General features: G+C 44.6%; 1 protein-coding gene across 1 annotated transcript in view; it reads left to right on the top strand.

Moving 5' to 3' along the window:
* The first annotated feature begins 998 nt into the window (after positions 1-998).
* Galnt18 (polypeptide N-acetylgalactosaminyltransferase 18) overlaps positions 999-26,934 on the top strand; it is a 319,444-nt gene continuing 293,508 nt past the window's right edge. The window contains exon 1 of the mRNA XM_042691681.1: positions 999-1,740. Coding sequence (XP_042547615.1) covers positions 1,506-1,740 — 235 coding nt within the window. The 5' untranslated portion in view covers positions 999-1,505. The remainder of the gene's footprint in view (positions 1,741-26,934) is intronic.

The raw sequence follows: 26,934 nt of genomic DNA on the forward strand, positions 1-26,934 counted from the left end.
AGGTAAAAAAAAAATGCAATTTGGAGATGAGAGTCAGGAAATCTGTGTTTTAAAGTCTTTGTTTAAATAATTCTGTTCAGACGCTGGGAAGTGGTTGCGTTGAAGGGAGACATGGAGACTCACTTGCTGCAGTAAGAAGCGCAGCCCTGTGCTGTCTGTCACTGCCCTCTTCAACACAGCCCATTACCCCCATTACGCGGGACAAACAACACGTGTAGGGACCGCGCAGTTCGTTCCTGTGCTGTGTCCCTGTGCACTTGGAATGAACCTGGTCCACGTGAGAGACAACCGAGAACACGGCAGAAGATGGCTTGCTCTGGGAACTAGATAGGCAAAACCTTGGAGGGTGGGGACAGAGAGATGACCAGATAGACGATCCCATACGTCTATTAAGTCACCAATGCTGCTTGGAAGAGATTCCCAGGAGGCTTGGCTCCTCTGACATTTGCCAAATCTGGTGACAGCGAGGCCAGCAAAAAAGAAGGCAGAGGGCAGAGAAGAAACCAATGTGAGGCCAAGGAAGGCCTGGACACATAGGTGTTGGTCTCTCTACTGGCTGGCAATGGTAAAAGGGTGGAGTTGGTCTTCTGGGGGGTGGGGTCAGAGTGAGATGCCTGTGGCTAGAGCAGGTGTGGGGGGGTGGGGGGGGGGCGGGGGAGATGGGCCAGCCGCGCAACCTCCAGGAAACCAGCTTCCTGGACCAGAGCAAGAGACGGACTTCCCCTAGAGGCCCGGCCTGGCGGCGCGCTGTCGCCGCTGGGAGCCGGGTCTGGGGCAGCCTGTGCGGGCGCGGGTGGAGGCTCAGGCGCGTCCCTGGAGGCGGGAGCTAGGGCGGCGGGCAGGTGGGGCTGCGGGACCGGTCTCCGCCCCCACGCGCTGTCCTCGTTGGTCGGCGGCCGCCCAGCACCGGCCCCTCTCCGGAGCCGGAGCGCGATTGGTGGCGGCGCTTGTCTCTCGTAGGGGGCCGGGCCGCGCTGCTCCGCGGCTCTACCCGCCGCCGCTGCCGCCGTCCTCCTGGCAGCGCGGGCGGGTCGGATCGCCCAGGCAGCCGGCGCCTGGTGATGGGAAGCGGCGCGGCCGGCGATCCAGGCAGTGGCAAAGTTTCCCAGACGTGCGTATCGGGGCGCACGCCTCCCGGCCACCCGTGACCGTTCTGGGAAGCCCTTAGGGATTTTTTTTTTAATTGGAAAAGAAAAAAAAAAAAAGAAAGAAAATCCACCTCATTTTCTTTGTCAAGTGTTCGCGGTCCGGGTGGCCAGCGGCGGAGCTGCAAACTTGGGCACGGCGGCTCCATAGCCAATAGACCCGGCTTTGGAGAAGCTCTGGACTCGGGCGCTGGGGTACCCAGCGGCCCAGGCGTGCAAAGGGTGTGTGTGTGTGTGTGTGTGTGTGTGTAAGACAGAGAAAGTGTGTGTGTGTGCGTGTGTGTGTGTGAGCGCCGGTGAGTCCGGGGCGCACAACGAGGAGGGGGGCCCCGGAGCTCTATATGGAGAAGAGAGCCCAGAATGGTGTGCACCAGGAAGACCAAAACTTTGGTGTCCACTTGCGTGATCCTGAGCGGCATGACCAACATCATATGCTTGCTCTACGTGGGCTGGGTCACCAACTACATCGCCAGCGTGTATGTGCGGGGGCAGGAGCCGGCGCCCGACAAGAAGCTGGAGGAAGACAAAGGGGACACTCTGAAGATTATTGAGCGTTTGGACCACCTGGAGAATGTCATCAAGCAGCACATCCAAGGTACGGGCGCTCCGGGAAACTCGGGCCGCCCACCTGGGGTCGGGAGTGCCCAGCAGCTCTGCGCGGGGTGCGCTGGGGCTAGTGCGCAGCGCTCCCGCAGCTCCACACCAGACAGCCCGGCTCCGCCGCCGCCGCCGCCGCCGCGGTGGTTGGGTGGTGGTTGGCGGGGAGCTCTGGGGTCCCCTCTAGTCTGTGTGCGGGACCCTCCGTGCCTGCGGCCCTGCGCGCTTCCCCGGGGCACACGTGTGTGCGTGGGGCTGCACGCACGCCGGGCTGTGCTGCTCGCTGTCGCTATGGGGGCGCGCTGCGCACGTGTCCCAATGTGCGTGTGCAACTCCGGGGGCTGCTTGCTCGCGCGGGCGCTCGGAATCGCACCTGAGTCCAGCTTGGAATGGGTATGCGTGCGTATAAGATGTTTGTGTGTATACAAGAGAAAAAGCGAGGCTGAAAGGGCTCCTGTGCCCACGATGAGCGAGCGACGAGAGGGCTGCCCGCGCGACCCTAGCCGTTGGCGCTTAGGACCTGCAAGCTGCGGGACCAGCCCGGCTAGGAAGATTGTATCGCTCCAGCCCCAGCCCTCCAGCCTGGCTGGGCTTGAACTGTGTACGTTTGGGGGGGGGCGGTGCAAAGCCAGGGGGCAATTTGCTGAGGCGGGGTGTGTAAATTGGTAGGTATCCTCATCACCACGTTCTACTCATCCAGGCCCTCCTAGGAGCAGGTGTCAAACCCGGGAGGAGGCGCTGGAGCTAGGCGGTCCACTGCGGTGGCGCCTCCGCCCAGGACCAGAGAACCCGCCAGGGGAGCCGCGCGGGTGGGACCCGGAACGGGTGAACCCCGATCCCTCTAGTAGCTCCACTCCCAAAGCCAGGGAATGGTCTGGGAGGAGCAGAGGGATCCAAGGGGTTGGGCCTGGAGTTCAGTGCTGCTCTGGGGTGGGTGTCTCCGGGCCAACAAGAGCTCCCTAGAAGGATTGGGATTTGGGGCGCTTTCATGAGGCTACAGGGTAAGAGGAGGTGTGAGGTGTCAGAGGAAGGAAGGGAGTTATGGGCACTGGAGCTGGGTACACACTGACACACAGACACACAGACACAGACACAGACACACAGACACAGACACACACAGACACACACACACACACACACACACACACACACACTCCTCCCTTCTCCTCCATCGTCTCCAGACCCCCTTACTATCTACTGGGCACGTGATCTTCTCTTAGGCTCAGGGCTAAGCCTAGTTCACCGGTAAGACAGGCAACACTCACCCCAGCAAAGACTGCCAGCAGGTGCTTTTTTTTGTTTACTTGGGGGTGTCTGGATTTCAGTCCTCACACTTGCTGTCCTTGCCACAGAAGGGACCCACTCTGTCCGCATCTGGCCTGCTTCCTCCTGCAGCCAGAGTAGTTCCTTCCCTGGAAGGCCTGGCCAGGTTCAGGAGAGTGAGTATTGGCGTCTCTACCCATTGTACTTCCTGATCAATGAGTTAAACACAAGCCATGGCGTTAATACTTTGCCCAGAAGTAGGATCCTGGCAGCTTTTGCCTCAAACCTGCTCCTGCTTGTCAATCAGGTATGGGGTTTGGCATGTCACATGGTCTCTCAGTGAGTGCCTGTTGCTGCTATTTCTTGTCATTTACCACCCCCTTGGACCTGGGTTGACAATTCATCAGCACCAGAAGTACACAGACCCCTCTTGGCTTTTCCCAGTGTTCACTGGAAGACACAGGGTCCTGTGTGGCATGGGCATTTTCAGTTTGCCCACTGATTTTGAGAGGTTTTTCATTCACTTATTTGTGTGTCTGTGGGATTCCCTTGTGCTTTTCTTTTTCTCTTTTTGTTATTTATTATTTTTATTTATTTATTATTTATTTATATTTTGTCGGTTGTGGGGGCTGAACTCTGGACCTGGGCGCTGTCCCTCAGCTCAAGGCTAGTGCCCTACCACTTGAGCCACAGCGCCACTTCTGTCTTTTTTCTGCTTATGTGGTACTGAGGAATCGAACCCAGGGCCTCATGGATGCAAGGCAAGCACTCTTCCACTGAGCCAACTTCCCAACCCCTTCCTTGTGCTTTTCTATATGGTTAGGGAGGAGGTGAGCAGGGCTGTGTTTGTGGAGGCCCTGAGGGGACATCAGGAGCCTGTGAGCTCAGCACAGAGCCATCCCTATCATGTTGAATGTGGACCAGGTCAAAGGGTTTATAAGGCTCTGTGTGAAAACCAGCACAATGTTGTAGAAGAAAAGAACCTTTTTGAATTTTTCTCCCATGAAACCGTACGTGCTATTCAGTACTCTCAAGTATACCTGACAGAATTGGGGGAGATGGGTAAAAAAGATAACAGTATCCTTAAAGCATGTGTTGGTCCAGTTCTCTCACATACATGCAATGGAATTGCACAGATTGAATATCAGAAAGAATTGAAGTTCAGGATAAAAAGACAAAAGCTATGACACACAGTATATGTGTGTGTGTGTGTGTGTGTGTGTGTGTGTGTGTGTGTGTGTGTGTGTGTGGAGGGGAGGGGCAGGGGAGGGTGGAATAAGGGCTTAGAAAAGACTAGATAGGAGGCAGACGGAAGACAAGGGTTGTTGGCTGGTTGTGTAGTGATGGTATAGCAATGACTGATAGCTCCCTCCAGGGTTCCCACATGGTTTAGATCTCAGGTGAGGGCAGAGGAAAGGATGGGAAAGGATGATAAGATGTGACTCCAGAACTTGACAACATGGGCCAAGTCTTGTGCATCCATTGTCACTACATTGTCAGAAGTAACAGTCAAGTGTTTGCTAGTTAGTAGTGCCTTTAGAAAATCCATTTAGTTCTTCTGAGTTGACTGCTGACTATGGGATAATGAGCAGAAAGTCACACAGCACCTACTATGTGCCAAGTCCTATTCTAAGAGCTATGCGTATACTGACTGAGTTACTCCTCACAATCTTATGTGCCAGGTGATACTTGCTCCATCTTACAGATTTGGTAACCAAGGCTTGGAGGGGATATTTGACTTGTCCTGGAATTCAGCTTGAGAGTGTGTGTGTGTGTGTGTGTGTGTCTGTGTGTGTGTGTGTGAAAGAGAGAGAGAGAGACAAGGCTTACTGTGTATCCTGGTATGGCCTCCTGCCTCTGTCTGCCTTCTGAGTTCTGGGATTATGGGCATGCACTACCACACCCAATTATTATTATTACTTCTTTTACTGTATAAAGAAAAGAGGTTTGGTTTGAGTCTCCATTCTGAAGATTAGATTAGCATCTGCCAGACTTCCTGTATTAGAGACTGTTCCTAGTCACATATGATACTGTCTCCCAAGAAGGCTAGCTGGTCACAGGGGAGGAGTATCATTGAGATGGTGAGGGTAAGGCCTCGGAGGATAGCAGAGGGGTGACCTCAGTACCCTTTCTGTTTGGAGATATTGTCCATTGATAAACTCCAACTGCTCTGGATGTTGTCTGGTTCCATGAGGAAGGCAGAGGCCACATTCACTTACCTAATGCTTGTGACCACTCAGGACAGATCCTGGTGTGTCTATACAGAGAATAGATACCAGATGGATAGTGGATGAATGAATGAGCAACGGGGCTAATGCCCAGCGCACCAATTAGCTATAATGAAAGTGTTGCCATTCTCCAAAGGATCTGTTTTGCTTTAGAGTGTTGCTCAGGCTCCATTGTTTCCCCCCCCCCCCCCCCCCCAACCATTTGGAAGGAAAGCTGTCCCGGAAGCTGCAAATGTCACAGAATGCTCGGCAGGGCATTCAATAGGACTTGCAATTAGAAGAGGCTTTGGAGCATCACCCTAGAGATCTGTTCTAGTCATCGCTGAAAGTTTGTTTTCCTCTTGGGGATTGCAGTGATATTTCATTTTAATTTGTTTTCTGATTGAATGATTTAATTAGATGGCATTGGGGAATCTCTTGGGAATGCAAATTGTATTTTTGAGATTTTTTTTTTTAACAAGTCGATGTGAAATGACAAGCTGGATAACTTCAGATTTTGAAATCAAGTATCTTGATGATCTGGAAGCACAAGTAAGTCTTAGCACAGGTTGAAATCCAGGACTTTAGATCTTGCTTGAGATAGTGAAGGGCTGAAAGAAGCCTGAGTGTTAAGAGAATGTGGAAAAGAGAAATGCCCATTCATTTTTGTTTGGAGAGTCAAGACAAACAAAGGCATTTCTTCTTTTCTTGATTGGTATCTTTCTGAGTCTGTCAAATAATGTGCCAATGTTTTTTTAAAAAAAATATTTGTTTTAAATAGAAGAGTACTATAGCTGGGCGCTGGCAGTTCACGCCTGTAATCCTAGCTACTCAAGAAGCTGAGATCTGAGGATCACGGTTCAAAGCCAGCCCGGGTAGGAAAGTCCGTGAGACTCTTTTCTCCAATAACCACTAGAAAACCGGAAGTGGCACTGTGGCTCAAGCGGTAGAGTGCTCGCCTTGAGCTGAAGAGCGCAGGGACAGCGCCCAAGCCTAGAGTTCAAGTCCCATGACCAACCAAAACGATTTGGCAACAATTTGCAATGTTGAGCGCTTCCAGCTCATCTCACTTCCCTCCATAGGTGAGGTCACCATTGACATAAAATTTTATGTTCTGCCCTTTCTGTTAGAAGCATTGTATTTCATGTTTGCTACATACTTGATTGGTTCTACATTTGTGTCAGGGGGACCTCACACATGCCAGACCCTGCACTGGGGAGGGCAGGAGGTTACTGGGGATACTCATGAGCCACTCTTTGCCTTACTGTTCTGGACTTGTTTCCTAAGGGCAATAGAACCCATGTTGTTCAACATGGTTGGATTTCGAGTTAGTTAGCTGAAAGACTGGCCAAGGAGGAAGATCACACAAAATCTTACATGCATGCATGCATGAAATACTTCCAGTCTTATTCAAAAATATGCATCCCATGGCCCATCTTTTTTCCCATTTTTTTACTACATATATTAGTTGTACAGGGCATTACATTGTGATATCTCCATACATGCATACAATGCAACTTGACAAAATTCATCCCTTCTATCCCTTACTCTCTTTTTTTTTTTTTTTTTTGGTCAGTGGTGGGGGCCTGAACTCTGAGCCTGGACGCTGTCCCTCAGCTCTTCAGCTCAAGGCTAGTGCTCTACCACTTGAGCCACAGCACCACTTCCAGCTTTTTCTGCTTATGTAGTGCTGAGGAATCGAACCCAGGGCCTCATGCACGCAAGACAAGCACTCTCCCTGCTTCTTGAAGCAATATGTTCAAATTGCTTCAGGAACAGTACAGTACCATTTACAAAGTACTGTAGTTTGTCCTACCCTCACACATTCAAGCAGAGTACTTCAGCTGAATTCACCCTTACATTCTCTCTTCTTGCTCCTCCTTTCTCCTCTGCTGGAGCCTGTTCCTCAAAGAGAAGCTGTTTTACATTCCTGTCATTCATTTTTAAGGACTAGATTCTGCACATACAAGAGAGAACTTGCCATGTTTGTTTTTCTCAGCCTTTTGTCTCTTGATGTCAGTCCAAAGCTCTGTGTTTGTGGTGGCCCTGCCCCTTGCTTTCCTTTCTTCCTGTACAAACCACACCCAGAATGTCCTATCCATGAACTTTGATTTCACCTCTCTTTGAAATTGCGAACAATCTCAGTGGAAAAGCTTCCATGTGTATGATTTTTGTTTTCATCTTCTGCAGTGATTTTGCTGACATGTCATTTGACTGCTTTTGTGAAGTTACTACCTTGTATAAAGCTTTTAAATTTATTTTCTTAGGAACAACCTTTCTGATCTTATTACTAGTCAGATTTCCCCAGTTTACATACTATTTAATTAGGTGTAGTGAAAATTACAAGCAGTAATAAACACGTTTGGGATAGACCCAGAAGATGGTGGAAGCCCTATAGTTAGAAGGAGATGTGAACAGGGTGGCAGAGAGAAAAGCCACAGAGGGCAAAAACATCATGGAGTTTATTTTGCAGAAGAAATAGAAAGCATGTTGAACCTGCAGAGGTGAGTGGAAGATCTTTTAAGAGAACATGTATTGTATTTTAAATGACTGCATAGTATTCCATCACTAGTATACCATTGTTCATTTGACCACTTCCCTATAATGGACATTTGTTTTGCTCTTATAATTGGAGCAGAAATGGATATCTGTTCCTGTTTTTTTTCTTTAGAGTTATTTTTAGGGTTTATTTCCAGAAATGAGGTTACTATTGACCAAAGAATGTAAAAAACTTTTTCTAAAGGCAAGCTTTCCTGCATAGGCACTGGCAGGTTTGGGTATTATTTTTTTTTAAATTTTTTTTATTATTGTGAAAATACTGAACAGAGGGGTTACAATTCCATGGGCAAGAAAATGAGTACATTTCTTATCAAGCATTGTAGCCTCCTCCTTTGTTTCCCCTTCCCATCCCTTCCCACCCTTCCCCCGCCCCCCCATTCCAGCCTCCCCCCCCCAATCCTCCCCCCACCCCACCAAAGTTGTAAAGTTCGTTTTCAACATAACAACTTGTACATCTCATTATTGCAACGGGTCCACCTGTATCCCTATTTAAACAATTTGTTTTTCCCCATCCCCTCCACAAATTATACCGATATCAAATACAGTGAAAGCAGGGGTTATACCATGGGGGAGGGACATACAAAGCAACAAAGAAATAATAGATTTAGGTATTATTATTCAGTGTTTTCTGGGAAATGAGATCACCAGCCTTTCCACCTGTACTCTTAGGTTATTCTAGATATGACTTGCTTCCTATACTACCTGCCCTGTTGGTTTTCATCTGGGAGAATTGTTGTTCTCTTAGATGGCCAGTGTTCTTTATTTGTGAATCTTACTTTAGTAAATTAATTAATAATGATAAACGCTGGGTAGTGGTGACTTACACCTATGATCTTTTCCACTCAGGAGGCTATCATCTGAGGATCATAGTTTGAAGCCAACCTGGAGAAGGAACATCTTTGAGACTCTTATCTGCAATTAATCACCAAAAGGTGGAAGTAGAACTGTGGCTCAAGTGGTAGAGCTCCAGCTTTTAGTAAAATGGCCCAGGAATACTACCTAGGCTCTGGTTCAAGGCCCAGAAACCACCCCTACCCCGACTCCCCACAAAGAAAGATAGACAGTATGCTTAGATTATGTATCATATACATAATATTTGTTTTAAATAGAAGTCTTAAGGTAGTGTTTTTCAAACTGTGTCCACAGGAGCTCAACCTTCTTGAAGGTTTGTGGGGACTGAGAAATAAAAGGCCCTACGAGTCTCCTTGGCCCTTCTTCTCCCAGCCCCCCACCCCAGCCAAGGCAGCAACCCTTTCATGTGTTTTACTATTTGGAGTTCTGTAAAATATCTCATTTTTCAAAAGGCTCTGCTTCTTTCTAAGAAAGGTTAAAAATCATTCTTCATACAGGGAAGAAAAGATCAGACCATTACATTTTGGTAAGGGATGGCAGTGGCATAAAGAATTCAAGAGTGTAAACAAATCTAAGAGGAAATTGAATTTCTGGGTGGCATTCCAATAACATCTATTTACCCTCCTGAATACCATGATTAATAATGTATTACATTATATGACTAATTTCTAAATCCATTATCTTCCTTCACTGAGTCAAGATCATCCCAACAGTGGGAGAAATGGGTTATTAGCTGCATTTTGTTTCTTGAAAGTTTATTAGGCAGATTATGTGCATATTAATGTACTCTGGTTTTATCGTAGCAGCTTGTTTATCACAATACAAGTTATGTCTGGGCCTAACAATCAGAAATGTCCCAAGGTGGCTATTTCTCAGCCCCCTGTACTATAGCTTTAGGATGCCACCTTAAACTGGCTGGAATTCTCATCTAGTCTTCAGGAGATAAGGCTTGTGAAGAGCAGACTCTTGACATTGGCCCAGTGCTTGGAGTTGATCCAAGGAAAGGTTGGTATCTAAGAGCTAAACTAAGCAAGGCACTGGTGGCTCACACCTGTAATCCTAATTACTCGAGGCTGCAATCTAAGGATTGGGGTTCAAAGCCAGCCAGGGAAAGAAAGTTCATGAGACTCTAATCTCCAATTAACCACCAGGAAACTAGAAGTGGCACTGTAGCTCAAAGTGGTAGAGTGCCTAGCCTGAGCAAAAAAGCTCAGGGACAATGCTCAGGCCTTGAGTTCAAGCCCCCACAACTGACCAAAAGAAAAAAAAAGTAAAGCTATTTGCCCTTTGGAAGGAGCTATGGCATATACATTTACACATATCTACATTTCTACCACTAACAGAGGATGGTACTCTGTGTGTGTGTGTGTGTGTGTGTGTGTGTGTGTGTATGAATACTGGGGCTTGAACTCAGGGCCTGGGTGTTTTCCCTTAGTTATGGCACTCTACTACCTTAGCCATGACTCAAATTCTGGCTCTTTGTTGGTTTGTTGGAGGTAAGAATCTCATGGATGTTCTTGCCTGTGCTGGCTTTGAACTGAGATTCTCAGATCTCAGCCCCCTCAGTAACTAGGATTACTGGCATGAGCCCCCGCCTCCATTTAGCTTAGGGACTGATACTTTGAGGGAGTTCAGTAGCAGGATTAAGAGCTGGGCCTAATTGCTTCTGTTAATAGCCCAAGACCACATCTTCATGGCACAGAGGGACCTTGCCAAGGAGTACAACTTCCCCCCCAACCGAAGAATTTTCATTTTTAGCTAGAAGTGTGTAGGCTGTAAAATAAATGAATTCCACATTCTTTCCCACTCACTTGACATAAATTGTTATTTGCCCTTGATAAGTAGCTTGGTGTAGAAGCTCAAGGAGAATTCAGAATGAAAAGTGTTGGAGAGCCACAGTGTGCTCTCAGAGGGCTGTGAAGGTCAGCTCCAGTCGCTCGGGCCAGTCTGCTTTGTTCTCCCAGCGATATTTATGGGATTCGGAGCCACCTCCGAGGTTATGAAGCATCTCCATTGTCATCTCACAGGATTTTGTTCTTTCTTTCTCTTTTTTGAGGTACTTGGAATTAAACTCAACCTAGTGCTTGCTAGGCGGGCATTCTACTGCTTGAGCCAATCCATTGGTGTGGATTATATATGTTGTGTTATAACACATATAATTATGTTATAATATATGTGTTGGTCGCTCTTTGTACTCTTGTGAGCCTGTATTATAATCTTCCTATTTGTGCTTCCCTTTGTCACTGGGATAACAGGAGTGTGCCATAGTTCAGAACTTTATATCCACACTAGCCTTGATCCTTAATCTTCTGATCTCTGTGCCTTTCAAGGTAGCTAGGATTATAGGCATGATACCACTGTGCCTAGACATTGGTTGAGATGGAATCTTGTGAACGTTTATATCTGGCTGGCCTCATGACCGTGATCCACCAATCTGCACTTCCAAGTAGCTAGGATTACAGACATGATCCATTGCACCCAGCTTTACCATCTCACAGGATTTCTGATTTCACCTAACTTGCAAAGCTGAATGGACATTCTTTGCCTTGCTCTGGGATCAAAAGTTTTTGGAGGTTGTTGCCACCTTCCATGGCTCTGTTTCTATTCAGGAGTTAGGGATGGACCCACTGACTCATGGAGAACAGCACTTAGGCATCATCTAATAGGCACTGGTGTCCTATATAAGGTCATCTTGAGAAACACTCCGGTGACTAGGCAAGAAGACGTCTTTGAGGAGTGAGAGAACTGTGCTCTACATAGAGCTGGAAAGAGGAGAGCTGTCCCTACATGTTGGAGGGATATTGAAATCAGGAATGGGAGAAAGAGTGGCTGAGGGTTGTTGGTTGGCACTCCAAAGGTTGGGCCGTGCAGCTTATACTCATCTCAAATGTCTCTGGAAAGCTGGGGGTTCAGACTCTGTTCTGGCAGACATTCGACTATTTTTGTCTCCTATCCTGGGGGATCAGAGGTGGCTCCATTCTGCAGTGCAGTGCTGAGGGCATAGATTCTTGATGTGCCCCTCCCTTGCACACAGGCCCTCGACACACAGGGCATGCAGCCCAGGGCAGTGCCAGCATCCCAACACATTGCTACTAAATTAGTATGCATGGGAATGTGATAACCTTGAAATCTTTTTAATTTATAGAGTTAAAGTTAATCATTTATAAGTGTTGCTACTTAAATGATTATTAATGACAAATTGCCTTCCAACCGTTCCAAAGCACAGTGGGTTGTGGCAATGGCTGGGGAAGAAGGCTGCTCTGGAATCTTTTTGGGTCCCTGTGCCCTCCGTAGACACTGTGGAGTACAGTGAACTGGGATTTTAAGCAAAAGGGTCTCTGGCTGTGTAAGTGCTAATGCTTTACTGGTCTTTCTGACTACATAATTGTGGATACAAATAGGTTGCCAGATGAGTCACCCCAGTGAGGATGTGGCTCTCTTTCTCTACCTGCCATTCAACTTTTGGTTTCTGACCATTTATTTTTGGGAGATGAAGCTAATAGTGTTAGCTGAAACTCCCAAACATCAGCGACACTGAGATATTGAGAGTTTCCTCCATGAAGCCACAGAGAACGTGAGACTGGATCTGGCAGGTGGTAATAATCACCCTCCAAGAGGATTCCATTAGACTCCTCTCTGAGGTCTCTCGCTTTGGAGTGTCTGGCTACTTTCCTTTCATGGCTTTCCTTTCACTATCAAATAAACTTAGTCTGTTTACTTTATATATACAAAAAGAGCTTACAAAATAGGGTGTTAAGGAAGATCATAAAAGTGGCATCTGTACTCTACCTGATGATGGAGGAAAACAACATCTAAAGAGGAGCCTTGGGCCCAACTCTATGGCCTGAATGCCCTCATTTTACCAGCCCCTTAAGTTCAAGTCTCTGACAGGCACATTTAGATTATGATTGCTAAGAGTTGCATCTTAGTCACTAGCTTTACCCTAGTCCAACTTGTTCAAACATCTCTGGCCCCTGAGAACTTAAGAGTTTAAGGCCATTAATGCCCCTAGAGGAATGGAAATATAATTCAGGATTTGAAACTTGATCATGCTTATAACATGTAGGAATTTATTTAGGGGAACAGCACCAAAATTACTGGGACCAATGAATATGAGAGTGAGAAAACTAAAGAAAGCTTTACAGTGACAAATAAGAATCCTAGATGAATCTTTCAGAGCTATGTGCATATAAAGAAGATTGATCAAACTCAAAAATTAAGGGCTGGGAAGGTGGCTCAGTGGTAGAGCGCTTGCTTTTCATGCATGAGGCCCTGGGTTCGATTCCTCAGCACCACATAAGCAAAAAGAAAAAAGCCAGAAGTGGCTCTGTGGCTCAAGTGGTAGAGTGCTAGCCTTGAGCTGAAGAGCTGAGAGACAGCGCCCAGGCCCAGAGATCAGGCCCCATGACTGGACTCCCCCCAAAAATTTAAATCCCCCCAAAACAAATTCTCAAAGAAACAACCGCCCCATTAATAAGTGGGCTATCGACTTAAGAGGAAATAAGAATGGCCAATAGACCCATGAAGAAATGCTCAATTTCTCTGGCCATAAAAGAAATGCAAATTAAAACAACATTGAGATTCTACCTCACCCCAGTTAGAACGGCTATAATGAAGAACTCTAATAACAGATGCTGAAGGGGATGTGGACAGAAGGGAACCCTACTGCATTGTTGGTAGGAGTGTAATCTTGTTCAACCACTCTGGAAAGCAGTATGGAAGTTCCTCAAAAGACTCCACATAATGCTCCCCTATGACCCAGCAATCCCACTTTTGGGCATTTACCCAAACCATTACAAGGCCATACAAAAGCTACCAGCACAAATATGTTTATTGCAACATTATTCACCATAGGTAAGATATGGAACCAACCCAGATATCCCTCAGTAGATGAATGGATCAAGAAAATGGGTTATATATGTACAATGGAATTCTATGCCTCCATCAGAAAGAATGACACCACCCCATTTGTTAGGAAATGGAAAGACTTGGAAAAAATCATACTAAGTGAAGCAAGCCAGACCCAAAGAAATATAGGTTCCATGGTTTCCCTCATTTGCAATAATTAGTATATGTATAGGATAATCTTCTTAGATGAGCAGAAAAGCTCAAAAGCTATGCACATATGATCATATAAGATGATGATAAGTGAAATGAACCCCAAGATATGGACACATCCCTTGTTGTTGTTGTTTTTTTTATGTACTATGTGATTTTTTGTTTCTTTTGTATGTTCTTCCCCCTATGGTATATCCCCTGTTGTCACTGTATTTTATTTTGATACCCTGCATCTTGTATATACATTTATCTAATTTGGAGAGGGGAAGGAGAATAATAAAATGCTGAAACAAGAACACAGGATAACCCATTGCAACAATGATATTCACAAGACACTATGTTGGCTATGAACTTTACAATTTTGGGAGGGGAGGAGTCTGGAAGGTGGGAGAAGGAAGGGATAGTAGGAGGAAAACAAAGGAGGGGGTAACAATGCTCAACCAGAAATGTACTCATTACCTTACTCATGTAACTGCAATCCCTCTGTGCAAGAATTTTTTCTTTTTAAGAAGACTGGTTGTATGCAGGAAAGGAGGAAGAGAACCACTCCTGTGTGTCAGAGACTGGGCTAGGTGCTGTTGACTTTATTACTTTATTTTTCTGATTAGGCAAATGATTCTTTTGAGCTTATGATTTCTTTTCATCTTACCACATGGTGAGGTATGGTTTTAGAGGTGAGACAATTCAGAGCTAAAGAATGCATGACTCATTTCTAGAAGCTTGGTCTCCAGCAGGATGGCGTTGAGGTGGGCTCTTAAAGTGAGGGATGGTGGGAAGTGACTAGATAGATCACTGATGACTCTGTTCTTAGACGGGATTAGTGTAGGCCTGGATCCTGGCTTTCTTGCTTGTCTTCTCACACGACCGAGCACTCCTCCCACAGGTATGTTTTCTGCCTAGCTGTGATGTAGCTTGGAGGCCCTCACCCAGAGGCTGAATCTCAAAGGCTGGCTGATCTTCCACTTTCAGCCTCCAAAACAAGGAGTTTCCACAAACATTTTTTCTTTCTATATTACCCAGCCTCAAGTATTTTATGATAATGCTTAGAGTTTGTTCAAAGTCAGAGGGCTTCTGTGTATGAAAACAGGAAGGGAAACTAGATCTAGAATCTATGGTGTGTACAGAATAAGACAGAAGAGGAAGACTTATGTAGAGAGGAATGTGGTTGAGGGTAAGCTGCAAGGCCTCAGTTTGAGTGGGGGGATCAGCAAGAGAAGGAGCCAGGCAGATGACTTGGCTTGTCCTTGGGTCTGCAAGAAACTTGGAGGCCTGGGTGGGGAAGAGGGACAGGCTTTTCAAAGTTGAGGAAAACTTTTCCTTTGGATCAGTGCAGATCACTATGGGGGTGTAGGAATTTGTCCTTGTAGGAAAAGCAGGGGGCTAGCAGTGACCATCAGGCACTACTTGTGACTCATCACTCTGGTGGACCATGCATGGTGCTGGTGTCCTACAGAGCGTTGGTACAGTCATATGCCTTCCAGAGTGGCCAGCCGATCTTGGTTCCTTACAGTGTTATAAAATGGAACATCCTGGCTCCAAGGAAGCCCAGGTTAACCTAGATAGCTGGTCTCCCCAGTCTTCTCTCAGTGATGAATTTTGTTTCTTGGCGCCATCCCGCCACAACAGCCTCTGCTAGTGCTTCATCTGTGTCTCCCCTTTCTGTTCTTGAACCTGAGCTATGTGGAGGAGTTATGAGAAAACAGCCAGGGTCCCTACAGCCCTGGCCTGGTTCCTCCGGCCCACACAGGCTGCCTCTTCTCCTTTGTTCTTTCTTTCTCCTTAGTACTCTCTGATTCTAGCTGTCTGTGCCTCTCAGGATTTGGAAAGGAAGAGACAATTGCTTTAAAGGAAAGCTCTAATAAAGTGGTTTGAAGCCCCAAACATCAGCAGCTGTTTATTTGCCCAAAACAGTAGGAGTCCGTATTAGTAACCTTGCAAAGTTATACACTGGAAAGTTGAAAGTAAGCAAAAATCTTACTGGAGAGCTACAGATGTGACTCTCTTCCTTTGTAGAACCGATCTCTCTTCCTGTTTATGCGGATGACATTTTCTGCTTGCCATGTGGAAGACCTGCTTTGATCTTCCATCACCACTGTGGTTAGCTGCACCTTGCTTGGTGTCCCCAGGCAGATGAATTTTCTGTTTTCTCTTTATTGTGATGATAATGCTTGGTGTTTAAGTGGTTCTTGTCTCAAAGGAGCTCAACAAGTGGGGCAGGCTCTGTCTAATTAATCATCATTTTTCCCTGATGGAAGAGAAGGAGCTGCAGAGGAAGGGAGGGGACAGGAGGAGGTTCAGGCCTGCCTGCCAGTTCTTGGGCTCAAAATGCTGTCTTAACACATTTCATTATCTTCCACGTGGAAAATCACATTTTAATAACAGATGGATCACTGGATTTGTTTTGGTTTCTACAAGAATCTAGGGTGGAAAATGAACGGTATTGACATAGAACTTCCAAGTCTATAGCTAGGGCTAGGCTCTTTTATTTATGTGTTTTTGATGTATAGTTTTTGTGTTTCTAGAACCTGGGGTAATATATTAGAAGAGCAATCCTATGGAAAGATAATAGAGGAGACTCTTATATGACTGGAAAATTGGGAAGGAACCAGGGGGAAGGGCTATAGAAATAAGCCTGAACAGCTGGGTTCTAGTGGCTCATACATGTACTCTTAGCTACTCAGGAGGCTGAGATCTGAGGATCACAGTTCAAAGCCAGCCCAGGCAGAAAAGTCTGTGAGACTCCATCTCCAATTAATCAACCAAATGCCAGATTGGAGGTGTGGCTCAAGAGCACTGTCAGCAAGGAAGCCAAGTGAGAGTGTGAGGCCCTGAGTTCAAGTCAAAGGACTGGCACAAAAGAAAAGAAATAGGCTGAACTTGTGTAAAGGGAAGGAAGAAGAAAGAACTGACATTTGTGAAGCCCCTGTTATAAGCTCAATTCAACAAATCAGTTCCATTCCATTTTGGTCAATGTCACCCCTTTCATTCTCCTCTGCTTTTCTCAATCCCACCCATGCTCTTTCTTCAATCTCCCTTCTCCCAAGAATATTGTATTTGGATCCCATTATTGTGCAATTAGATAGGGCTCCCCCAGACTGATCAAACCTGAGATGGTCCTAAGTTAGATTTGAGGGGGCCCCAGCCAGCGCTGGTGACACTTCCGCTGGGATGAGCTTGAAGACTTAGCTGGTAGGAGAATTATGAGAGGTGTTCAGCTCCCTGGCTGTGAATCCCTGGGTGGGACTATCTTCTGAGGAAAGACTCATGTTTTCTTCCACCTTGACCCCCAAACCAAGTGGCAAACCCATCAGCCCAGGGACGATGTGATTTAACTCAAAGCTGTGACTTACAATTTCAAGAGCAGCCAGGAAGATGTGATTTAAGACAATTGTCAAGAAGATTTCCCTTAATCTTTTCCTTTTTCTCCCTGCACAAAGCTTGCATTTTTATACGGTATAATTCTAATACACATTCTTTACAACTCACGGGTAGATGGAGTTTCACATTGGGACACTACATTGCATTTTTTTAAAAAAGTGCTTATCTATTTAAAGACCTTTTACACAATATTCCTTTCTGGTGATAGCAGAGAATGGTTTTGCTTTTTAAATAGAAGGAATTGAAATAAATTGAGAAACTTTCTATAAATAAACTTCTTTATTGTTTGGGGAGGGGTTATTTTGGTCACTTTTTAATAGGAATACAGGGGGCTGGGAAGGTGGCTCAGTGGTAGAGCGCTTGCCTTGCATGCATGAGGCCCTGGGTTTGATTCCTCAGCACCACATAAGTAAAAAGAAAAAAGCCGGAAGTGGCGCTGTGGCTCAAGTGGTAGAGTGCTAGCCTTGAGCTGAAGAGCTGAGGGACAGCGCCCAGGCCCAGAGTTCAGGCCCCACGACTGGAAAAAAAAAAAAAAAAAAATAATAGGAATACAGTTACCTTAACAAAATAATAAAAGTAATTATTTACCTCAAACGAACAATCATAAATTCAGAATGGTTTTCAACCCAAATCAGTTGTCTTTGGCAAAAGAGGTATAGCATTTTTGAGTTTATAATTCCTTTTAGAAAAGCAGAAAGCTTGCATTGATTTTTGCAAATCTGAAATGAAGCATCTTATTACACCTTTGTCACTGAGGAAGTCACAGATCTGTGCTGTGCAGCCCCATGAGGCCACACCTCCATTAGCAAGCAAGGGAAGCCCTCTTCTCTTGGTTTCCTCGCCATCCCTCCATTATGAAGGCTGGCTAGTGTGAGTTAGAATCGGAACTTGCTAGAGCTGGAAGAAACACATCTCCTCAGGCTCAGACTGTTTGCTGAGCTATCCAAGACCCACCACAAATGATTGATTACTTCAAGGACCCTCCACTGTGCCCTACAGGCTCTAGGATGGAGATCTAGTGGTCCCACTTGCAAACCTAGATGGCTTCTCTGCAGATCCAGTTATGCTTCTCAACCTCAGGAGTAACTTCGGCAGCGGGAAAGTCAGTCCTCTGTGGAATCTCAGATGAAGCCACATGCTTCTTCAAGGGATGAAGGGATAAGCAGTGTTCAGTCTTCCTTTGATGGAGTCCCCTCTCCCTCAAAGACCCGGTCTAGGCCCCTGGGAGGTCACACTGCACCCACCAGGGACCGTCTTGGGGATATGGTATGCTGTTGACCTCAGCTGACTTTGTTACAAGTGGTGTATGAAAGCTCCTAGTGGTTCAGCCTCTGTCCCTGGGAACAATTTCGTCCCAGTCTTCAAGCCAGAGTAGGGATTCTGACAGAGGAGGGCAGAAATTTTAAATGTGAGAGAGGCAAAGAGAGAAAGTTGACATTTACCAGTGTCTTAGCCTCCTATCACATACTTGAGATCAACACGGACAGTTGGCTGTTTGCTTTGGACCTATGGCAGCAAGGTAGCATATCAGGTAGGAGCCTATGATGGAGTAAAGCTGCTCACTTCTTGGCAGCTAGGAAGTGAGCAAAATAGAGAGATGACTGGGTTCCAATATCCCCTTGAAGGCCACACCCCCAATAACTTAACTTCTTTCATTAGACCACACCCCCAGTAGTTCCACCACTTCCCATAATCCTATAGGCTGAAGACAAAGTCTTCAACATATGGGCCTTTTGAGATCCAAACTACCCTACTACATATTAGGCAATTTCATCCACTTCATATTATTTAATTCTTAAAATGAATCTGGGGATGGATTCATTGGCCCATTTTACAGATGAGAAAAGTGTACTATGTTGTAGCTATCAATTAGCTTTTCCTATTAGACTGCAGATTTCTTGAGGATGAAGAGTAGGTCCTGCTTTTTCTATTTTCCAGTGTTTCACACCGTTCCATCTACATTGTAAGGCTAAGTGTTTGTTAAATGACTAATGAATAAATAAATAAATGGGCTTGCCTTAAACTTCTCAGGGAGCAGAGACGTCAGGATTTGCATCCAGATCTCTGCCTACAAAGCTATATGAGAGAAAGAAGCTAGGAGACTGAGAAGCTGGCTCTCATCTCCCTGGGGTGGGTGGCTACCTCCGGCAAGGCTCTGCTCCTGGGTTAGTTAAGGCTAAGGACAGTTAAGGCTCCTGGGCTCTTTCCCATAGTGACCCAGGGTTCACCCTGCCATTTCATGGTTTCATTTGAATGGAATGCGTTTCCCTGTAGAGACCCTCCAGGAACCACCTGGAGAGAGATGTCTAATGCCTTTAGGGGATCCTCCATGTCTTCATTTTAATAAAGCTGTCACTCACTGTCACTTTCAGACTATGGCAATCTAGTTGGTACTCAAGGGAGAAAACAAAGCTGTACTAACTGCAGAGAGAAATGCCACAGAGGAGGCAGCAAGCACATGTTCACCTCCAGACAGGAGGGGGATGAGAATAAGGTGACCGTACCTGACAAGAGAAAGGAGAAAGCACATCTTCATTTCCAAGAAAGGATGAAGACCTCTTCAGGCTTCGAGCTGAGGGAATACCGGCCTGTGGCTTTCCTTTGAAGGACACCAGCTCAACTTTCTACATATAGGCCCAGATGGCTATTTCCCTTGGTGGCAGTAGCCACTTAGATCTTTCTCTTACACCTCAGGAAAAAGATGGGGGAAGGCCAGTAGTAAGGAGGAAAGATTAGTGTCAGAGTCATTGATAGGGGCTCCTGCTTGCCTCAGGGATGATCTAATAAGAGATGGCCCAAGAGACAGCTGGAGATCTAGAAGCCTGGGCTTCCTGTTCATCAGGTGGATATAGATCCAGTGTGGACCTGGAAGGCTCTATGGTGGCCCCTACACCTTCCCCATCCTTAAGGGACACAGGAAGACTAGCTTCCTTATACCCTACCTGGCAGGATACAATGGCCTGTGAGTCACACACAACTACGATTTTTCTTTTCTTATTATTTCCTGGTATTTCCAATTTGAAAAGAGTCATTTAAGCAGTAGGGTGGAAGAGGGCAGAGTAGACATAGGGGAAAAATTGAAAATGTCATTTAAAAATGACTATTGCATTCTCTTTTACCTCTGCAGACAGATGACTGTCTCACCTTTTGCCTACGGCCTGGGGCTGTAGCTGGTGGGTCGAGCTAGGAGAGCTGAGATTTTATTTTCCCTTTCATTGCCACCAGATTGTGTAGCCCTCAGGGTGAGGGGCCTGATGGAATGAAGCCAGGGGCTGGAAACTAATTATACTTCCCTGCATGGCTGAGTCTGTTAATGCCAAGCTGTCACTGGGGAGGGTCCTTCCCTGGGGTAGAAATCTTTCTTACATTCCTTACCTCTTTTACTTTGTCTAGGGAACTCAGACCTTTTGGGGGTTGTCAGTTTGAGCTTTTGGTTTGAAAAGCCCAAGAACCATCCCACAGCTCTGAATTAGAGCTCTGGGTTCTGGTTCCAAGGTGACATTGTGATACATAAGAGCTGTCCCTCCCTCCCTCAGCTCAGGTTTGCTGCTCTGGTGGGGGCCAGCAGGGCTTTGGAAGCCCATGTTGGTCTCAACCCTAAAACGACTCCTCACTGATGTTATGCTGACAGAGGCTGCCAGGTATCTAGGACTGGAGACAGATTGCTTGGCACCACTGTCCCTCCCCTTTCCCAGCAGTGTGGGATCCAGACTGTGTCATATGACTTGTAAGTTCTTACTTTCAGGACCTTTACCTTGAGCCCTAGCCAGGTGCAGGCCTGGTTAGCATCGTGTCATCAGTAGAATCACACAGAATGAAGAATGATCAGACTATCCAGTCATGCTTCTAATTAGACTTATACTTACTAATCACAGCAATGCAAAGCCATTGTTAATATAGTACACATTCAAATTGATAGATGACTTCCTTATTTATTAACTCATTTTTGGTGGCAGAGATTTGAATCAGGGCCTTATTATTGCTAAGCAGGTATTCTATCTCTGAACCACGTGTCTTATCCATTGGTTATTTTTGAGATCGAGTTCTGCCAAAGCACATGCTTGAATTGTGATTCTAATACTTCCTGCAATAGCTCAGATGACAGATGCATGTCATCTCACCTGACTTCTTCCATTGAGAAGCTGTCTCCATTAGTATTGTCCTACCCAGCATGACTGGGAACTGTGATCTTCCCAATCTCAGTCTCTCATGTATTTAGAATGACTTGTGTGTGCTATTTATTGGTTGAGAAGTTTTGCTTGGGCTGGCTCTCTCCTCTTGATACCAGCCTCCCAAGTAGCTAGAATTATAGGCATGTGACAATGGTACCTGACAACATTATGTTTTAGATGTAAACACCAGTGAAAAACTACTACCAGTCCTATCAAAGAAAACAGAACATTTTAATTAAAAAGTGTAGTAATTATATTCATTAAGTATTATTTAAGTTTTCTAAAACACAACTTAAAAACATCTAGCATGTTTGTTTAATTTCAGTGCAATACATTAAAGATCAGGGACACATGTTACATACATCAGAGCTGGATTATAATCATCATCATCATCACCTTCACATGAATCTTTCCCCATGTATTTGATGATTAATTGGCTATATTTTGTGATACTATCACCTTACTGGATGTTTAGGGATCCAATTAGTGATGGATTAACCCAGGCATTCTGATCTGCTGATGTTGCAGGAACTGACATGTGTACAGCAGGGAACTGGAGTAGCATCTGTGTTTTAAACCTTTGTTCTGTGAGGGACAAATTAGTCTCTACTTTAGTTGAAAGAGATGTGGATTATGGGGGTTTTTGTGCCTAGTGTGGGAGTCCCTGATGTACTAGTTCCTGGGGGTTCCACCTTCTAATACCATCAATAAATGGGAGATGGGGGGTTACATTCAAACCATAGCAAATGGGTACAATGGATGAGTATGACATATTCAATCTGCAGATAACAAACTTGTTATGCTTTGCAGTAACTCTTACTCCAGTGCTTTCTATCCCTCTTTCCCCCTCTCTGGAGATCTGCAGACCAGGTCTATTTAGTCTTTGGCTAGCCAGAAACCTCATCTACAGTAGATCCAATAAAATCCATGTATATTTTTAAGGACAGAAAATAAGGTTCTAAATACTGAGTGGAAGCATTTTAAAAATACAGCTTTTGTGACAACATGAAGATTATGAATATTCAGCTTGCACTCCATCTCAAGCAATTAGGCAGATGCATATTGGCAGGAAGGGCGTGTTACCTGCTGGCAGAAGGGAGGGGACTGTCTATCATTTCACAACCAGATTTCCCTAGAGATTTGCCAGATATGTCAGAATCTGATTTTAGGAAAATTTGGGAATGGAGTCTCTGAAAGAGTTTTATTTCTCTCCCCCACCTTTATTACCTGCACAATCCTTGGCTACATCCATGAATTTATGCTTTACCTGAAAAATTTCCAGCTCTATGCAGAGAGAACACTCCCTGGATTCTGAGTGCTAAGGCACTGACTGAGTCATAGTCAAAACAAAAGAGCAGTTTCCAGCCTCAGAGGATGGAGTGATCTATATCTATGGTAAAACTAAGTCTTGGCTGATGAGGGCCGTTTGGAACTCTTCTCTCCGTGTTGAATTCTCATTAGAATTAATTGATTGCTTTTGGAGAAGCACCAAGCACAAATTGAGAATTTGATGTTTGATGAAAAGACAAAGCTCAGAATTGTCCTCTTTCAGAGGAGACTGTATCAGCTAGGAACTCCTCAGCTTTTCAGGGGAACCAGAGTCTGGTTTGTGTTCATAGGTTATCTGAGACAACCCAAGTTCAAAAATTAGGAAACCATGCACATAGGTCATAAGCTCTAGCATTTCTTTTTCTTTTTTTTCTGCCACTACTGGGACCTGAACTAAGGGCCTGGGCACTGTCCCTTAGCTTTTTCACTCAAGGCTGGTGCTCTACCATGTGAGCCAGAACTTCACTTTCTGGCTTTTTGCTGGTAAATTAGAGATAAGAGTCTCTTGGGGTTTTGAACTGGAATCCTCGGATGTCAACGTCATAAATAGCTAGGGTTATAGGTATGAGCCACTGGCACCTGGCAATTGCTAGCATTTCTAAATTTCTTGTGTTATACTACAGGCAGCATAGAGACTTTGCCAGACCCAAAGTCCTTATTTTTAATTTAGGAAATATGGTTATGTGAGGTAAACAGAGTGCTGGTAAAGAGAGCCAGCTGTTGTGCAAATGATTCTTTTCTTGCTGTACAAATCACCTGGGTTAGATGATGCACCTCTGAAATGGCAGTGTAAAGAATTATGTGGCTCCTCTCCTGGGTGAAACTGCATAAAAAGTGAAAATTGTTAAATTGAAACAACCATTTAAAGTCTCTGGAAGTTACCCTAAGGGCATCCATCAAATAAAGCAAAACTTACTCAAGAAAATCTTAAGTTTTAGTAAAACAGCCAGAACCTATGACATGCTAGGATTACCCCATTTCCTCCAGAGAAGGTACTTCTCAGATCTACCAGGTGTGTTAGAAGCTCCAGCAGGGCTGAGAGGCGAGGCCTGCCTTCTGTCATCCAGTTCCCACTCGGATGGTTGAAGCTCTAACCTAGGCCAAGAATGCTGGGTAATAGTTCCATGCCAACAGAGGCAATCTGAGCAGAGAGTAACTACCATCCCCAGCCATCACTCACAGAGCAGGGATATCACTAGAGACGTGAGCTGCTATACCTAGCTCCAACTTTAAGGCCATGGTACAGAGATTCTGCCCAGGGGTAGAGGCAGGCTGTAAGAGCACAGAGTTCCTAGCTTCCTCTAAAGAGACTGACTTTATTTGAAATGGAGTGTGAGGGAGTTCGGGCCTAAAAGTGATTGATAGCATTTAAGAGAAGACTAGTAGTTTTATAATAGCAGCAAGAAAAACAGTAGGCCAGCTAGACCAGCTAGACCAGAGAGAACAAGAGAAAGAGATTTCTCCTGGGGTCAAAGCAAGCCATAGAGAATGGCCTCAAAGACAATTGCCTTCAAAAGCATCCAAATGGAGTTGGATCAGACTGCCAAGTATTTTATGTCTAAAGGCACCGTTGAAGACAATCAAACAATCAGCTAGCAATTAGTGGAGGCTAACTGCTGGCTAACACAGTGTAGCCAGAAACTTAACAGGGAGATAAGCAAAATATATGGTCATAGAATTTCAGCAGTGTCACCATCATGTCAAAGGGCTGGATTGGAGAGACAAGAACACTGTACATATGCCCAAAGTCTCCCCTTCCAAGGAGTGACATCAGATACTGGTTAATGTAGAGGAGCAAGAGTCTTCTGACATAGTCTGCCCACAACAAGTAGGCAAAAAAATGAGAAGAGAAACCTGGTGTGAAGAGTGATCATTATCCAAACTGACAAAAATATAAAACATCTGATTTTCAACAAAGCTTTTAGTCATCAAAGTCCTAGGAATGTATGACCCATATACAGAAAAAAAAAACCCCACATAATAGAAATTGTCTTTGAAGGAATCTGGATGCTGTTCTTACCAGATAAAGATGTCAAAGTAGTTATTATAAACCTGTCAAAGAACTGAAGAAAACCATGCCGAAGGAATTAAAGTTTTTATGATGATATCTTACCAATAGGTAATATCACATTATTTTAAAAAAAAGTGGAAATTCTGGGCTTCAAATGTATAAGAAATGAAGTAAAAAAATTCACTGGAGACATTAACATATATTTGGGTTGTCAGGAAAAAGTATCATCAAACTTGAAGATAGATCAATAGAGATTACAAAATCTGAAGAGAGATAAAAGAACAAAGAAAAATAGGCAAACCCTTTGAAAACTGTAAGATTTTATTAAGGGACCTAATGTTATATTTAATGGCAATATCAGAATGAGACGAGAGAGAAAGATTCAAGAGAAATATCAGTAGCTGTAATAACCAGTAATTTCCTGAGTTTGATGAAAAATATTAACCTCTATACAAGAAGCCCCCCAAAAAACTCCATGTAAGACATATACAGAACTCCACATCCAGACATCTTATAGTCAAAATAAGGGAAGCTAAAAATGAATTTAAAAAATCTTGAAAGTGGCAACAAAATCCATACATTTCATATAAGAGAATGCCTATACAATTAACCCCTGACTTCTCATCTGAAGCAGTGGAGGCTAGAAGCAGTGGGGTAGGTCTTCAAAGTACTGGAAAAAAAAGAAAAGAAAACAAAAAAGAGAAATCAACCCTATCAATTCAGTATCTTCTATATGGCAAAACCATCCTTCAAAAATAAAGGCAAGCCAGGCACTGGTGGCTCATATATGTAATCCCATTTACCCAAAAGATTGAGATCTAAGGATCATGGTTTAAAGCAAGCCCAGACAGGAAAGTCTGTAAGACTCTTTTTGCCAATTAACCATCAAAAAGCCAGAAGCAGAGCTATGGCTCTTGTGGTAGAGTCTCAGTGTTAGGGAAAAATGCTAAAAACCCAGTACCAGCACAATAAATAAACAAACAAATAGAGGCAAAGTGAAGACAATAACAGATAAGCAAAAAATGGAAAACATTGGTATCAAACCCACATTACAATGAATCTATGCAATGTTATTTAGACTGAATGTGACACAGGACTGCCATTTGCATTCTTATACATAAAAATCATCCCTAGAGGTAATTATACAGGCAAGTATAAGAGATAATGTAATTGTATCTTCTCTTTGCTCCCCACGTTTGTTCTCTTAAATGATTAAAGGAGCCACTGTAAAAAGCAGTAGGCAAATAACTGTGTTGCTGGGTTTAAAACAGATAGAAATGTAACACACAGTAACATCACAGGGGAGGCGCCGGGAAGAAGGATTAGACCTATAGAGAAAAGCTTCTGTATTTCAGTCTAACTAAAGGAAGGCATTTGGATAAGTTCAAATGCATGTTGTGGGGCTGGGAAGGTGGCTCAGTGGTAGAGCGCTTGCCTTGCATGCCTGAGGCCCTGGGTTCAATTCCTCAGCCCCACATAAGCAAAAAGAAAAAGCCAGAAGTGGTGCTGTGACTCAAGTGGTAGAGCACTAGCCTTGAGCTGAAGAGCTGAGGGACAGCGCCCAGGCCCAGAGTTCAGGCCCCACGACTGGACCAAAAAAAAAAAAAATGTATGTTGTAAGGTTCATACTAACCACTAAATAAATAATTCAAGAAATATCACATATGAGAAAGGATGTGAATGAGAACTGATAGGTACATTAAAAATTAACTTGATTTAATCACTGAACAATGTATACATATATCAAAACAACATGTTTATGAGATAAATATGTACAATTTTACTTGTCAATTATAAGTTTTACAACCTGACAATTACAAAGCTAGATAAAAAGAAATATAGCTAAAGTCATTAAAGGAATACAAGAAAAAACCAAGTGTAGTGTCCCATTCTGAGTGCCTGTCATTCCAAGAGGTAGAGATCAGGAAGGTTGTAGTTCAGTGCCAGACTGAGCAAAAAGTTTTGACCAATAGAAAGCTGAGCATGTTGGTATGTGTCTGTAATCTAAACTATGTGAGAGACATAAAGAGAAGGATCATAATCCAGGCCAGCCTGGGCCAAAAGCAAGATCCTGGTAAAAATATAGCAAAGAAAAATGGGCTCGACCCCACAAAAAATAAAATACCTAGGAGTTAACTAAAGAAGTAAAAGACATCTCTGATGAAAACTTTAAAAGCCTGAAAAAGCAAATTAAAGCAGAACTAAGGAAGTGGAAAAATCTCCCATGCTTCTGGATGACCTATCCAGTCCACATGTAAAAGCTAGGCATTGGTGGCTTCCACCTGTAATTTTAGTTACCTATAATTTTGAAGCTGAGATCTAGAGGACTGTGGTTTAGGTCTACCCCAGTCAGAAGTCTGTGA

The sequence above is a fragment of the Dipodomys spectabilis genome, unplaced genomic scaffold (assembly GCF_019054845.1).
Source record: "Dipodomys spectabilis isolate Male_0828 unplaced genomic scaffold, ASM1905484v1 ptg000145l, whole genome shotgun sequence".
Lineage (NCBI taxonomy): Eukaryota > Metazoa > Chordata > Mammalia > Rodentia > Heteromyidae > Dipodomys > Dipodomys spectabilis.